The sequence below is a fragment of the Myotis lucifugus genome, unplaced genomic scaffold (genome assembly GCF_000147115.1).
Source record: "Myotis lucifugus unplaced genomic scaffold, Myoluc2.0 scaffold_494, whole genome shotgun sequence".
Lineage (NCBI taxonomy): Eukaryota > Metazoa > Chordata > Mammalia > Chiroptera > Vespertilionidae > Myotis > Myotis lucifugus.
In genome coordinates this window covers 492,220-506,382 of record NW_005871542.1, presented here as the reverse complement: position 1 = coordinate 506,382, position 14,163 = coordinate 492,220, and the positions used below count along the sequence as shown (strand labels likewise).

The 14,163-nt window shown below is 43.9% G+C and overlaps 1 protein-coding gene across 1 annotated transcript in view; it reads left to right on the top strand.

Moving 5' to 3' along the window:
- The window catches only part of PPP1R14C (protein phosphatase 1 regulatory inhibitor subunit 14C), a 54,840-nt gene that overhangs the window by 34,774 nt on the left and 5,903 nt on the right, over positions 1-14,163 (top strand). The window contains exons 2-3 of the mRNA XM_006103606.3: positions 3,152-3,235; positions 4,752-4,784. Of these exons, the coding sequence (XP_006103668.1) occupies positions 3,152-3,235; positions 4,752-4,784 (117 nt within the window). The remainder of the gene's footprint in view (positions 1-3,151; positions 3,236-4,751; positions 4,785-14,163) is intronic.

Sequence of the window (14,163 nt, the reverse complement as noted above, 5' to 3'; positions counted from 1 at the left end):
TCCTCATTAAAAATGTTAAATGCCAAATAGACACAGGGTTCTATACCCGATACTAGATCAGCCTTTGCTGCCCAAGCCTCTCCCACATGTGCCTCTGTGGCCCGTGTCTCCATGTCCTTCTCATCCAGGCTTTGGTTTGGCATCATGGACGGTGGGAACGCACCTGGGCTCAGGCCCCTCCTACCCTCTGATGAATGAGGGTGGGTAGCAACATAGGTTGGTAGCCAGTGCCGTTGCCTCATGATTGTTGTAATGACTCGGGGACTAGTTTGCATCAGCTTTCCCACCGGGATGGTCACCCCCAGGGTTTCCCAGCCACCTGCCTTGGGTAATGGCGGTGGCCTCGCGATGCATTTTCTTTACTCCTGTCGAGGGTCTCTGAGAAGGAAGGGAGCTTTGCTTCCCACCTCTAGTCCAGGGTGGGTGGGCTCCAGGGCAGTGCTGTCCCGAGGAATGAGAGCCTCTATGGCAGCGGTTCTCAACCTGTGGGTCATGATCCCTTTGGCGGTCGAACAACCCTTTCACAGGGGTCGCCTAAGACCATCCTGCATATCAGATATTTACATTACGATTCATAACAGTAGCAACATTACAGTTATGAAGTAGCCACAAAAATAATTTTATGGTTGGGTCACAACATGAGGAACTGTATTTAAAGGGCCAGAAGGTTGGGAACCACTGCTCTATGGGGACCGTCCAGGGCAGGAGTCACTCACCACAGGCGGTAATTGAGCACTGAAATATATGGCTCATGCGACTGAGGAGCTGAATTCTTTGTTGATTTCATTTCAGTGAATTTCAGTTTAAACACCACCTATGGCTGCCATGTTGGGCGGCCTGGATCTCGAGGACTGGGGAAAGTGGGTCATGCGGGGCCCGAGGGAGAGCTGGGCGGAGGACACCTAATTGCCGGGGCCTCCTACGTGGGCGGGCCTGGAGCTTGCCGTCTTGCGACACAAGTAAAAGCCCTTTTAACCAAATTGGGTGGGGCATCAAAGCTGAATAGCAGCTGCAGGAAAACCCTTCTGTGGTGTTCTGGGCAAGCCATTATTTACTTATGATCTCCTTTAAGAAGAGCAGACACAAAGGCCCTGTACCTGTGACTCCTGGAGCAGGTCCTACACCGTCTTCCTCTGCTTGATTTCAGGAACCATCACATAAATATATACCTGCTGCTCCAAACAAATATAAATGCTGCACCCAAATGACTGATATGCTGGGGGGGGGCGGGGAGGAAAGGAAATAGACTATGACTGAGATAGGCCGTGGCCGGGAGGCCCCGAGGCTGTTATGCTCACTGTGCCTTCCCAGCGTCACTCCGAGTTCAGGGGCTGCCGGTGGTGTTGTCATCGAGGGCATTTCTTGGATGGTGTCTCAGGTCCCACCAGTCCTTTCACTCTGAGAAGTCTGGCACCCTTGACAGCTCCACCACTGTCATCTTAAATTCTCCGTCAGTGAGTCTTCTTTCGGCGTGGTTTCACACAGACACAAAAAGAGGAAGTCGGGCAGGCACAGGCAGGTGGTGGAGGGGAAGGTTAGGGCTGGGCAAGGAGACCGGTACCCAGGGAGGGGGAGCTGCACACATGTCCAGTGTGGTCTTTCCTGGTGTCCTGACAACGGAGTGGAGCCTTGGGGTCCTCCCAGCATCCTCTGCTCATAAAGAGGCCACATGTGTACCCACCTCTCTGCTCTGCCCCAGGAGGGCTCCACTCAGAGAGACAGAGGGACTGGATGCAAGTGGGCCCCGTGCATTCCAGGTCAGGGCAGCAGCCCCTATGGTTCCACAGGAGTGTATCAGAGTCCTCAGTGTCCTCAAAACACTTGGGCCTGCTTTTGTGTTGGAACAGGGGAAAATTTTCTTAGTAAATGCAATTTACTAGAAAGGAAAGACTCAGGAAGTCAGCCTTGCCCTGAAGACCAGATGATGCAGCTGACAGAGAGCGGCTAAGCCAGGTGGATGCACAGGTGTTCCCCCCCTGCCCCCGCCCCCCATGTTTCTCAATCGCTTCTCGCCCACCCCTGTGGCTGGAGGGGTTGGAATGCAGGTGACTCCTAATGGGAAGGTGCCATGCAAAATGACAGCGCTTCTTAGATGTGATTTGATTTCAGCACCCTCAGAGGTATGGGGGAAGGTCAGGTAGCAGGAGAAATGAGAAGCAGCAAAGACTTACTTTGGATTGGAAGTACGGGTTCCAAGTCAGTGAGGCCTTTCACACATTCCAGCCGTACATTCTTGCCCTACCTTCTTGATTGGATGTTTAGTTTTGGGAATATTAAACTCCAGTCATTCTGGCTGAAATGATAACAGGGATTGACTTGTGAAGGTGCCGGTTTTAGAGGAGGTTTGACTCGGTGACTGAGTGACATTCTCCAGAACCCTCTTTCCCTATTTCTCTGCCCCTGCCCCTTTGTGGAGCCAGCCCCACTCCTTTCGGGTTCCATGATGACTGCTGGCAATGTTCAGGCTCAGAGCTTCCCCAGCCCACGGTCAGATCGGAGGGAGAGTGGAGGGATGCGTCTGTTGGAAGAGCTTCTATTCCCAGAGGCCCTCACTGATCTCAGTTGGGTCGAGTCCTCTCTTGAGTCAGTAACTGGGGCTGGGCTCAGGCGAGGCTCATCCAAGTGCCCCACCTCAGAAACCTGTGACAAAATCAGGTTTTCCTCAGACCCAGAGTCATAAAAGAAGTTATTCAACCCCCCAAAAAGAATCAAAGATCCAGTAGTCACTGAGAGAAGGGGAGTCGTTGGGTAGGAAACCCCAACTCTCACTACTCTTTCTATAATTTACCAATCCTTCTTGTGTACTTATCATTGCAGTTTTCTGCCCGAAAACAGAAAGTTGTTATTTTTGAAAATTTACTTTTTACTGCTTTGTGACTCTTAAACTTCCTTTGTTCCCCCTCTTCCCTTCCCTCTCCTCCCTCCCTCCTCTTTTTTCTCCCTCCTTCTTCCTACTTTTTCTTGTTTTCCCTCCCTCCCTTTTCCTCTCTCCCATTTCCCCTTCCTTCCCCTCCTTTCCCTCCTCTTCCTCCTGGTCTCTTCTTCCCCTTTATTGTCAACTGGCGATCTAGTCATTTATTTAACTCAACTAAGTTGGTTCAGCACGATGTAGTTTCTCACTAAATAGAATGCCTTCCCATTTGTCCTCCAGGAAGAAGAAATGCCAGATGTAGAAATTGACATTGATGATCTTCTTGATGCAGACAGTGAAGAAGAGAGAGCTTTAAAATTACGGGTAAGCAGCTTTCAAAATCTAGAACCTTCCCGTTGTAGGTGCTTGAATCCACTCAGGGTTCCTGAGCTTGCAGAGGGGAAAGCAATGGGATGCTAAGTATTCACCCTCATGAAGCTCATCTCTGATTCTCTGACGGTAAAGCAGTTCTTGACAACAGTCAGTTCTCGAAGCACCTTATGGATGTGAGTTTTTCCAGCCTTTTCTTTTGGGAGGGAGAGCTGGCTCTTCCTCTTGAGATCCATTTGCCAGAGAAGGAAGAGATGCCCAACAATTGTATGAGAGGGAGAAGGGCTGAGCTGGAACTGGGTGTCTAAACTCAGGACTCCGGTCTTGCAGTTGTGGATTATATCATTCATGACATTCATTTCTACATAAGATTATGTACAACATAATTCTGTTTAATAAAGTTTCTTTTACTAGAGTATGCTCACCTGATAGCATCCTGGTACATGCTGAGATGTCTCATGTTTCCTTGGCCCACAGTAATACAATATTTATTTCCCTTCCCAGAAGAGGTCAAATCTATCATTTAAAAATCTGTATTTGGGAGTTTCTAAAACCAGTCAACCTTTGACTTGCCAATGTTTTGAATGTTCACAGGTAATTACTGTTAATGGTGGTTGGTTATTACCAGGGACAAATGATCGCTAAAGGCAATTAAAGGGCACATTTTAATGTTTGAATGTGTTAATAATTACTAACATCCCTTGAGTGGCGAACAAGTCTTGGTTTAATGATTATATCTTGTTGGTAAATTTAAGTGGGAGATGAAAGTTAAAAAAAGGAAAGTGGGCATCAGTTTTATACAGCATGGAATGACATCAAGTTTTCCTAACATTGAGAACTTGAAAGGGGTGTAGCTACCATCAGGTCATCCCCTTTGGTTCCCAGGTGAGGACACTGAAGCCTGCAGAGGTGTGACCCAGGCCCCTGACTCTCCAGTGTGATTATCCAGTGTGATTGTCACCGTCTTTCATAGGCTGTCTCAATTTAAGTATATCCCGTTCATTATTAACCAAGTTGGCAGCCCAAAGGAAAGGTGTGTGTGTATGCCTGTGCATGCATGTGCTCTGGAAAATGTAAGGCATTCCTGCATATGAAGGACGCAACTCTTTATATCTTTTTAAAAATAAGTTTAAATTGATTTTCAGAAGAAGAAGGGAGATATAGAACCATCAATGAGAGAGAAACTATCGATTGGCTGCCTCCTGCCCACCCCATACTGGGGATCGAGCCCGCAATCCTGGCACGTGCTCTGATCAAGAACCAAACCCGTGACCTCTTGGTTCCTGGGTCGAAGCTCAACCACCGAACCACCCTGGCCCCACACAACTCTTTATATCTCTAGGTGGTCAGTGGGTATTGAAATAAAGTGTGATTCTAGATAGTCAATATGAAATGTTGATTCACCATGTTTAGAATAATACTATAAAGAAGAAATAATTTTTAATTTCACCTTTAAAATGATACTGATTTTTAAAATAATAAAACTTACCTTCTGTGTATTTTATTCCAGGAAGCTCTTGTAGACTGCCACAAACCAACAGAGGTAAGCAAATCATGTTTCCTAAATGCCATGTTTGAATTGGTTTTTATTAAATCAATTAGTCTATTTTTAAAGCCAAACCACAATAAGTGGGTTTGATTACATATATACTAAGTAGCAATTATTACCCATAATTATTTGTAAGCCTGAACATGCCTGGTTTAGGAAGACTTAAAATGAATTGATTTTCATGCGTTGCTTGCTTTTATATAAAAGCCAAACTTCAAAGGTAATTGTAAGAGGTTTTGGAATCATTTTAGTAGAGGTTTTAGGTTGTAACTGGAGAATGCATTCTATTGGTGTCTAGGTGTGTATTTTTTTAAAAAGCTTACAGCCAATTCTGTTGTTCAAAATTGAACAGTTGCCTTTCTTGGAAGGAGCAATTTTATGTTTAGTTTGGATACTTATCAAGTGTATAAGTACTACTGTGGAAACAATGGGTATTAGTTTGGTTAGACCGAAGCATTTCATGTATACATTAAAGACCAAAAGAACAATGTGGGAATTGAGGATTTGATCAGTTAAGAAAATATTGGTGAAAGAAGTACTTTTACTCTATCTCTGTGATAAATCAGAGAAATAGGAAGGTTTATCAGATGCTTGGGAGTCCATTTGGTGGTAGGACTTCTGCTTTTTGAAATGACATAATTACAAAGTGAGGGGAAAGCATGCTTTTATAAGAATGTGTAAGATTTAAATGACTGGGTGTTTTATGATCATTTGGTTTATGGCCAGTTACTACCTTGAGCTTTATTCTTACGATCTCTAGTTCTTCTTTATATTGATTCTATCTTGTGGTCACAGAGATTTTTAATTTTAGTTATTAAAAATATTTTTTAATCAATGTAATACATAGTCATACTTTTGAAAGTCAGATATAAGATTAAGCTTCTAAAGAAAAAAAAACAGCAGTGTCTTTTATTAAATCAACTAGAGGCCCAGTGCATGAAATTTGTGTACGGGCGGGGGGTGTCCCTCAGCCTGGCCTGCACCCTCTCCAATCTGGAACCCCTCAGGGGATGTCCGACTGCCGAGGGAAACCAACACTCGGACATCCCTCTCACAATCCGGGACCTCTGGCTCCTAACTGCTCGCCTGCCTGCCAGCCTGATCGCCCCCAACTGCCCTCCCCTGCCAGCCTGATCACCCACAACTGCCCTCCCCTGCCAGCCTGATCGCTCCCAACTGCTCTCCCCTATCGGCCTGATTGCCCCCAAGTGCCCTCCCCTGCTGTGACCAGCCTCCTCCACGCTGCGCAGAGCAGTGGGACCCCCAGGCCTCACCACGCGGAGCTTCCACTGTGCGTGCAGCCATCTTGTGGTGGCCATCGCATGAGGGTGTGACGCCACCTAGGCTTTTATTATATTGGATTTGTTCCCCTCCCCCCCAGGTTTGGACATCCATTTTCTTTTTTTTTTCCTGGAGAGGTATTAACATAGAGCTGATTGAAATGTAGAAAAAGAATGTCTTTATGTAATGCAAGAAGAAAAGGAGTATTTTTGTTTGGTTATTACTTGGACCTGGAGAATCTGTAGTTAACAGCATAGTGGACATTGCAGCAATCAGGGGTGGGGGTACTAGGAGGAGCTTGCTTTTCTATTTCTCAGTCTAACTGTGCATGATTTTCAGATCTTAAGATCACATAGGAGCGCCTCCATTGCATTGGGATGTGACAGAAAATGCATTTAATATGGGCTTGAGGGCACCTGTGTTAGCATCTGTTAAGGTAGTTGCCAGTCCAATCAATGGGCTTTTAGAAATCTCTTCTTACAGTTGAAGGTGGCTGTGCCATTCTCTCAGATAAACATCCGATTTTTTTTTCTGTGCATTTATTTCATTTCTGTGAAACAGAGGTTGTGCTATTTCCTATCATTTTGGCAATCAAAGTGGATATGATCAGGGGTTCATGCAGATGACTAAGTCTAAGAGTAGGTGGTGGGAAGCATCTCTGGGCCTCAGTAACCTGCCAGGTTGCCGAAATGGCACGTCCACATGAAGACGCAGGAAAGGAATTTCTGCTCATGGTTGTAAATAGAAGTAGACAGGAACAGGCCTGCTTTGTGGTTCTTTCTGTATTGGCAGCCGGAAGGCAGAATCCTCAGCTTTTGCCTTGGTCTCACTTTCTGACACGCTTCGGTGGTGGCCATTGTCAACTCATTCTGATCATATCAGCTCTTACCCATGTAGCATTTTAACCTGTTGTTTGAAATATTCTTGAGTTTCTGTGTCCCTGGAAGTACTCACAGTCCCTGTTCACTGAGCCGATTGTAGGGGAGAGAAACTATAAACTGGATATTTACAACACAGAGAAGCTGTGTGGGTGATGGGAGGAGATACGGCTTGGCATTTTGCTATATTTTCTTTATTCATTTGTTCAACAAATGTTTATCAAACATCTATGTGTCTGTAACTAATCTAGGAACTCAGATAAAGCAGCAAATCTGTATGTTCCTTTTAAAAACAATCTCGTATAAGGCCACAGTGAGCTATGGGGAGAATTTAAATGCTGAAAGAATATTAAAGAAGGAATAACAGGACAGAAATGCCAGGGTGTCAGCTTATCCCATGGTTCTCTAAGTTAGGAACCAACTTGCTTAATAGGATATGATTTTATGGGAATCTGTACTTGTAGAGAAACTGAGGAAGGGGGCACTTCACTCCACTCTAACGGGTGTGAGTGTCTACACTCAGGGGAACCTTTCCATGTGGCTTCTTAGGGGGTTTCCTTAAAAAAGACTGCAGTTTTGGGCTGCGGTGAGGAATAGAGCTTGAATGCTAGATTAAGTTGAAATACAACCTTTGAAAGCTGCCACCTTCAGAACAATGTTTCTGACTAGTGAGAGAACTGGGAGCTTCCAAAGAAAGACTATAATCATAGTCTTTCTTTGATGAAAAGGACATTCAGGTGGTTGTAGCCCTCGGCTATGAGAGCCTTATGTTTCAGTGCACGGTAATTAGGGGGTAAGTAATTAAGGGGTGGGACTTATTCACCAGAAACATGAGTAACCTTACCTAGCAGCCAAAAAAATTTGGTCCCAGTATGTCAGCTGCTCACACACTTAGAATAGGGCTCTTTATACACCAGGCCTCCTCGGCCCAGGAAAAAGAGCCGGCCGTGCTGGAGCTGGTGTTTGGACCCCACATTTGAGCTGACATCCTGTGCTCTGTCTACTTCTCACCTCCTTTCTCTGAATTCTTACTGGGTGAGCACACGCTCCGCTCTGGAATATTTATAAACCTGATTAAGATGATCTTCATTGAGGAAAATCAAGCCAGAAACATTACTAGTAGGTGAGCTTGCCAAAGACATGGAGTCATGGAGCAAAACTCTGCATTTATTTTCTATTCTTCATTCCATATCCTCTGCCGAGTTAGGAAACCATCCCCAACACCATTCTCACTTCTGACACCAATTGCAAGTGCAAGGCCATACTCATGTTTGCTGTTTTGCTAGAAGGATCCACAGAACTCACTGAAAGTTGTCACACTCGCAGTTATATCACAGTGAAAGGCTACAGATGAAAGTCAGCCAGGGGAAGAGATGCAGGGGACAGAGTCCAGGAAAGTTCCAAGTGCAGAGAGCCGTCCTCTCCCAGGGGAGTCACAGACAGTGTTGACTCTCAGCTATGCGGTGTGGCAGTGTAGAGTATTGCCAACCAGGGAGGCTCATCTGAGCCAAATATTTTTTATTGGGACTTGGTCACATCGTCATGGTTGACTGCCCACAGTGACCTCAAGTCACCAGGCCCTCTGGACATTCAGCTGGTACCATGTGACCCAAAGCCTCCACCCTACATCACATTGTTAGACTGTCTTTCACGTCCCAAGGCCCCAGGTGAACAAAGACACTCTCATCAGGCAGAACATTCCAAGGGCTTAGAGCTTGCCTCCCAGGAGCTGAGGGCAAAGACTAGACAAATTTCTGGGCAAGGTTAAATTCTTTACCTCACACTCTTAGAAGCAGTTTGACCATGAGAATAGTGATGATGATGTTGACAACAATAATTGTGATGTAACATAAGGAAAGAAAAAAGAGATGCCATGATAGGAAGAGCCACACGTATTTTGCCTTTGGATGCTTTTCTTCCAGCAATTAATGATTTTTTTTTTAAAGCGAGATGGAGGAGGAGGAGGGTACAGGATTTAAAGGGCAGTGGACCTTTAAAATGGTTGGCATTTTTGAGTGATTTGAGTGTGATTTTATGGCCTTTCCTTTTTTCATTAAACTCAAAATGAATGATCGAGTTTTAAAAGCTGATCAACTCTATCTTATAAACAGCTCCACATTCTCTTCTTGTGTTTAGACTTATCTAGACAGAAGAGGGAATATGAGTTAAGAGCAGTTTAACACATGACATTTGGATTGCTATAATTTTTAGCAAAGGGAGTTACTATCAAAACCAAATTTCAAAGTTTGGAAATGGGTTTCTTTCATTTACATGAGACTGAGGTTCTTGTAGGAAGTACTATTGTCCCTCGTTGGTAATGGGATCCTTGATGAAATTACTTTAGTTTTGTGGTGATTATAAAATGGGAGATTATAATTTTGCTGAATTAACTCCATTGGTTATTTGCATTGGTTGGATCATTTATGTGGATTTTATGTTATGTTGTCTGAATTCCAAGTGTGTGGATTTTGAGAAAACTATTAGTAAGTGAAGTAAGAACTAAATGCTGGTAAAGTTGAATATGGTAAGAGCAAAGGAACTGTTGTTCTGCATACAAATAAGGGCTAGAATTTGGGTACAAAATAAATTAGCCTAAGAGCAGTAGTCTGAAACTCTAAAGTAGATTAAGGGGACTGCTCTTATCAGCAGAACAAATTAATCTTTAAAGGCATATAGTCAAGAAAATAAATGGACAAAGTAGTGTCAGTGGTTTTTTAAGTTAAAGGAGATGGGGTGGTGGTGGGGTGGGGTGGGGGTGGGGGTCATCCAGGATGCCCAAGACCTTCAGGAATTTCTGTTGGCAGAAGTGATTATAGCAACAGCAGGCACAAACCTTTACTCATAACAGATTCATGAGCCTCTTTTCAGATCATGAAAAATAGGATCAGTTCTGGTGTGCCCTGCTAGCAAATGAACCTCTCCAATGATAAACAGCACTATCCACCCTCTCCTCTGAGAGGAAAGAAATTAAATATCTCAGTGGGTAGTGATGACGGTGCTGAAAGCCTGTGACTGCAGGGAGCAAATCCCAGTGTCACACGGGGCTGGGGACGCCCAGCAGCTGTGTTCTCATGCTGAATCGCTGCCTGTCCCTTTGGCCTCCTGTGTGATCTGAATATTTAAGCCAATAAAAGTTTACAGTGTGATGTTTAAATGCTTCGCTGGTTCTTTGGGTGAGGATATTTTGCCATTTGGAACCATTTTCAGGGTTGCCATCATGTTTTAAAAGAGATACCTATTAACATTCCATTGTCCTTCCTTGCCTAAACTTTGTCAAATCTAGAAATTCATCTTGCAGAGTATGGTAACTAGAGTTAATACCGTATTGTATATTTGAAAGTTGCTAAGAGAATAGATCTTAAAAGTTCTTATCACAGAAAACAATAGGGTAGTTATGTGGTAGTGAATGTTAACTAGACTTATTATGGTGAGTATGTCATGATGTTGCTGGTGGGAATGAGGTCCTTCCACTGAGTCGCAAGAAAAGCATTTTGGGGACCCACATATGGGAGGATGAGCTGTAGTGGTAAGATTTATTGGAATAGAAATAAAAGACTGTCCCCAGGTTCCGATGGCCCATCTCCGTCTGTCCCACTGTGGGAGAAGTCCAGCCTTGTCTTCATCAAGAATTAGGGCCGGAGTCCAGAAATTCTGTGCCATTGCTTTGGAGCCTGCCTGGCTGCCATGGAGGCTGAGCTTGGGGCCTGCGCAGCTGCTAGGCCCACATGGCTGCTATGGAGAGAGAATGCACTAATGTGTGTTGGGACTCGGGTGGAAAGCCCTTGCCATTGTAGAGCTTCAGTTATATTATCTCAGGCTTTCCAACTTACCAATCTCTTTCCCAGTCCTTCATGGTTTGTACTGGGTCCATCCCCTAACTAATCCCGTTTCTGGATCTCCCAGGGTTTTGTGTCCTTTATCCAATCCTACCCTTTTCCACGGCTAGGCACCTCCCTTTTATGGTCACCATCTTGGCTCCTGCTACACATGCACCCAGCAAAGGAATGATCCCCTTATTACATTATCCCTCCCTCAGATCCTTCCTGCCCATTTGGGGGATTTGGTGCTGAGGGCAGAGGATGCAGCAGTCCCTTGGGGAGCCTATGAATGCTGCAGCTTCCTAGTGAAGCAGGCTTAGCGTTCAAGTCAGTTCCCTAGTTTATTATGCTTAATGTCTGATTCCCTTTGCTCCCTTCCTTTATTAACACTTTTAAATCATTTTTTAAATTTTTTAATTACAGTTGACACACAATATTACATTAGTTTCAGGTGTACACTCCAATGATTAGACATTATAACATTTATTAAGTGATAGTCCCCCAAAATCTCATGCCCATCTCATATCATACCTTGTTATTAGAACATTATGGACTGTATTCCCTATGCTGTACTTTACACCCCCATGACTACACTGTAACTACTAATTTGTGCTTCTAAATCCCTTTAATCAATCTCCCACCCCCCTCCCATCTGGCAACTGTCAAAATGTCCTCTGTATCTACAAGTCTGTTTCTGTTCTGCTGGTTCATTTATTTTGGTTTTTAGACTCAATTGTTGATAGATATCTATTTATTGCCATTTTATTGTTCATATTTTTTCTTCTTTTTCCTCCTCCTCCTCCCCGGCTCCTGGCGGTCCTCTTCCTCCTCCTCCTCTTTCCTTCTCCTCCTCCTTCGTCTTCTCCTTCTCCTTCTTCTTCTTCTCCTCTTTTCTCCTCCTCCTCCTCCTCCTCCTCCTCCTCCTCCTCCTCCTCCTCCTCCTCCTCCTCCTCCTCCTTCTTCTTCTTCTTCTTCTTCTTCTTCTTCTTCTTCTTCTTCAAGATCCTTTAACATTTCATGTAATACTGGTTTGGTGGTGATGAACTCCTTTAGATTTTTCTTGTGTGTGAAGCTCTTTATCTGACCTTCGATTCTAAATGATAATTTTGCTGGGTAGAGTAATTTTGATTATAGGTCCTTACTTTTCATCACTTTTAATATTTCTTGGCACTGCCTTCTGTTGAGAAACCAGCTGACAGTCACATGGGTGCTCCCTTATAGGTAACAAACTGCTTTCTCTTGCTGCTTTTAAGATTCTCTCTTTGTCTTTAACCTTTAGCATTTTACTTTTGTATCTTGAGGTGAGCCTCTTTGGATTCATCTTGTTTGGGACTCCCTACCCTTCCTGGACTTGTATGTCTATTTCTTTCACCAAGTAAGGGACATTTCCTGTCATTTTTTCAAATAGGTTTTCAATTTCTTATTCCTTCTCTTCTCCTTTTGGCACCTCCATGATGTGAATGTTGGTATGCTTAAAGTTGACCCAGAGGCTCCTTATACTATCTTCATTTTTTAAATTATTTTTCTTTTTGCTGTTCTGATTGCATGTTTTTTGCTTCCTCATATTCCAAATCACTGATTTGATTCTCAGCATCCTCTACTGTTGTTTCCTTGTAAATTATTCTTTATTTCAGTTAAGTGTATCCTTCATTTCTGACTGATCCTTTTTTAAAAAAAATATTCTTATTGGTTTCAGAGAGGGAAGGAGAGGGAGAGAAAGATAGAAACATCAATGATGAGAGATAATCATTGGCTGGCTGCCTCCTACACACCCCCAATGGGGGATTGAGCCCACAACCTGGGCATGTGCCCTTGATTGCAATTGAACCTGGGACTTTTCAGTCCATAGGCTGATGCTCTCTATCCACTGAACCAAACTGGCTAGGGCTCTGACTGATCCTTTTTTATGTTGTTGATGTTCTTACTAAGTTCCTTGAAGTTCTCACTAAGTTCCTTGTGTATCCTGATAGCCATTGTTTTGAACTCTGTATCTGGTAGTTTGCTTGCTTCCATTTCATTTAGTTCTTTTTCTGGGGATTTCTTCTGTTTTTTTCATTTGCCACATATTTCTTTGTCCCTGCATTTTGGCTGCACCCCGGTGTCTGTTTCTATGTATTAGGTAGAGTTTCTAAGTCTGTCAGACTTGGTAGAGTGGCCTTGTGTAGTAGGTGTTCTGTAGGGCCCAGTAGTTTAGCCTCCCCAGTTACCTGAGCTGGGCAGTCCAGATATGCCCCTGCGTGGGCTCTGTGTACTGTCCTATTGTAGTTGAGCCTTGATTGCTGTTGACATCACTGGGAGGGATTGAACCTCAGGCCGATGGGCTGAGAGGACCAACTGTGACTACAATGGAAGAGCTGCTGTGCAGGAGCTCTTCCCAGTCTTGATGTGGCTTCTTCTTTAATTCCTTAGTTGTAGGACTTCCATTCAGCCAGATTTCAGATGGTTCTGAATGATGGTTGTTTTGTAGTTTAGTTGTCATTTGGATGTGCTTGCAGGAGGAAGCGAGTACTGCATTTACCTATGCTGCCATCTCGACCTTCCTTTATTGATATTAACTAGCTACCTACGTTAACAGCATTATGTTGTACACCTGAAACTAATATAACATATGTCATTTATGTCTCAAATTAAAAAAAAATTTAATCTTCTCTTCCTCCACCTGATCACAAATTGCCTCACTCTCATGTCATCTATTCAATGCCATGCTTTTTGGAAGAAATGTCAGGTAGCTACATAAAATGTGCGAGCTGGGGGCTGGGTGAAAAAAAGGTGAAGGGATTGAGAGGTACAAATTGGTAGTTGCAAAATAGTCATGGGGATGTAAAGTACAACATAGGAAATATAGTCTATAATATAGTAATAACTATGTATGGTGCCAGGTGGGTACTGGAAATATCACAGGGATTGCTTTGTAAAGTATATAATTTCTAACCACTATGCTGTACACCTGAAACTAATACAAAATTATATTGGGACGGGGGAGGGGAGAGCGCAAGCTGACTTGATTTGCTATCATCCAGCAGAGAGTCTCAGACCAGGAGCAGATGGTCCCTGTGACTGTGCATTTTTAAGGAAATGACTGGTGCATCAACTGGGGTGACAAAGAGAAGACAGAGCACAGGGAAGTTGCTGACCCACGTGAATCTCAGTCTTCAGAATCCTCACCTGCTCTTGCTCCTCATCCACCCTGTACTCTGTGTAAGGGGTGGATAAATTTTGGAAAAGCAGGTCCGGCATCCAGAGTTCTGCAGTGCATGCTTTATTGGAGCTGGCATGATCTATATAATTAACATGGTTGGTGACACCATTCACCAAGCAGCGGTCGAAGCATTTCTTTCTAAATTTCTTTTGTTTTTCTTCAGAAAATGCTTCTAATCAAAGGGCTACCACATAATA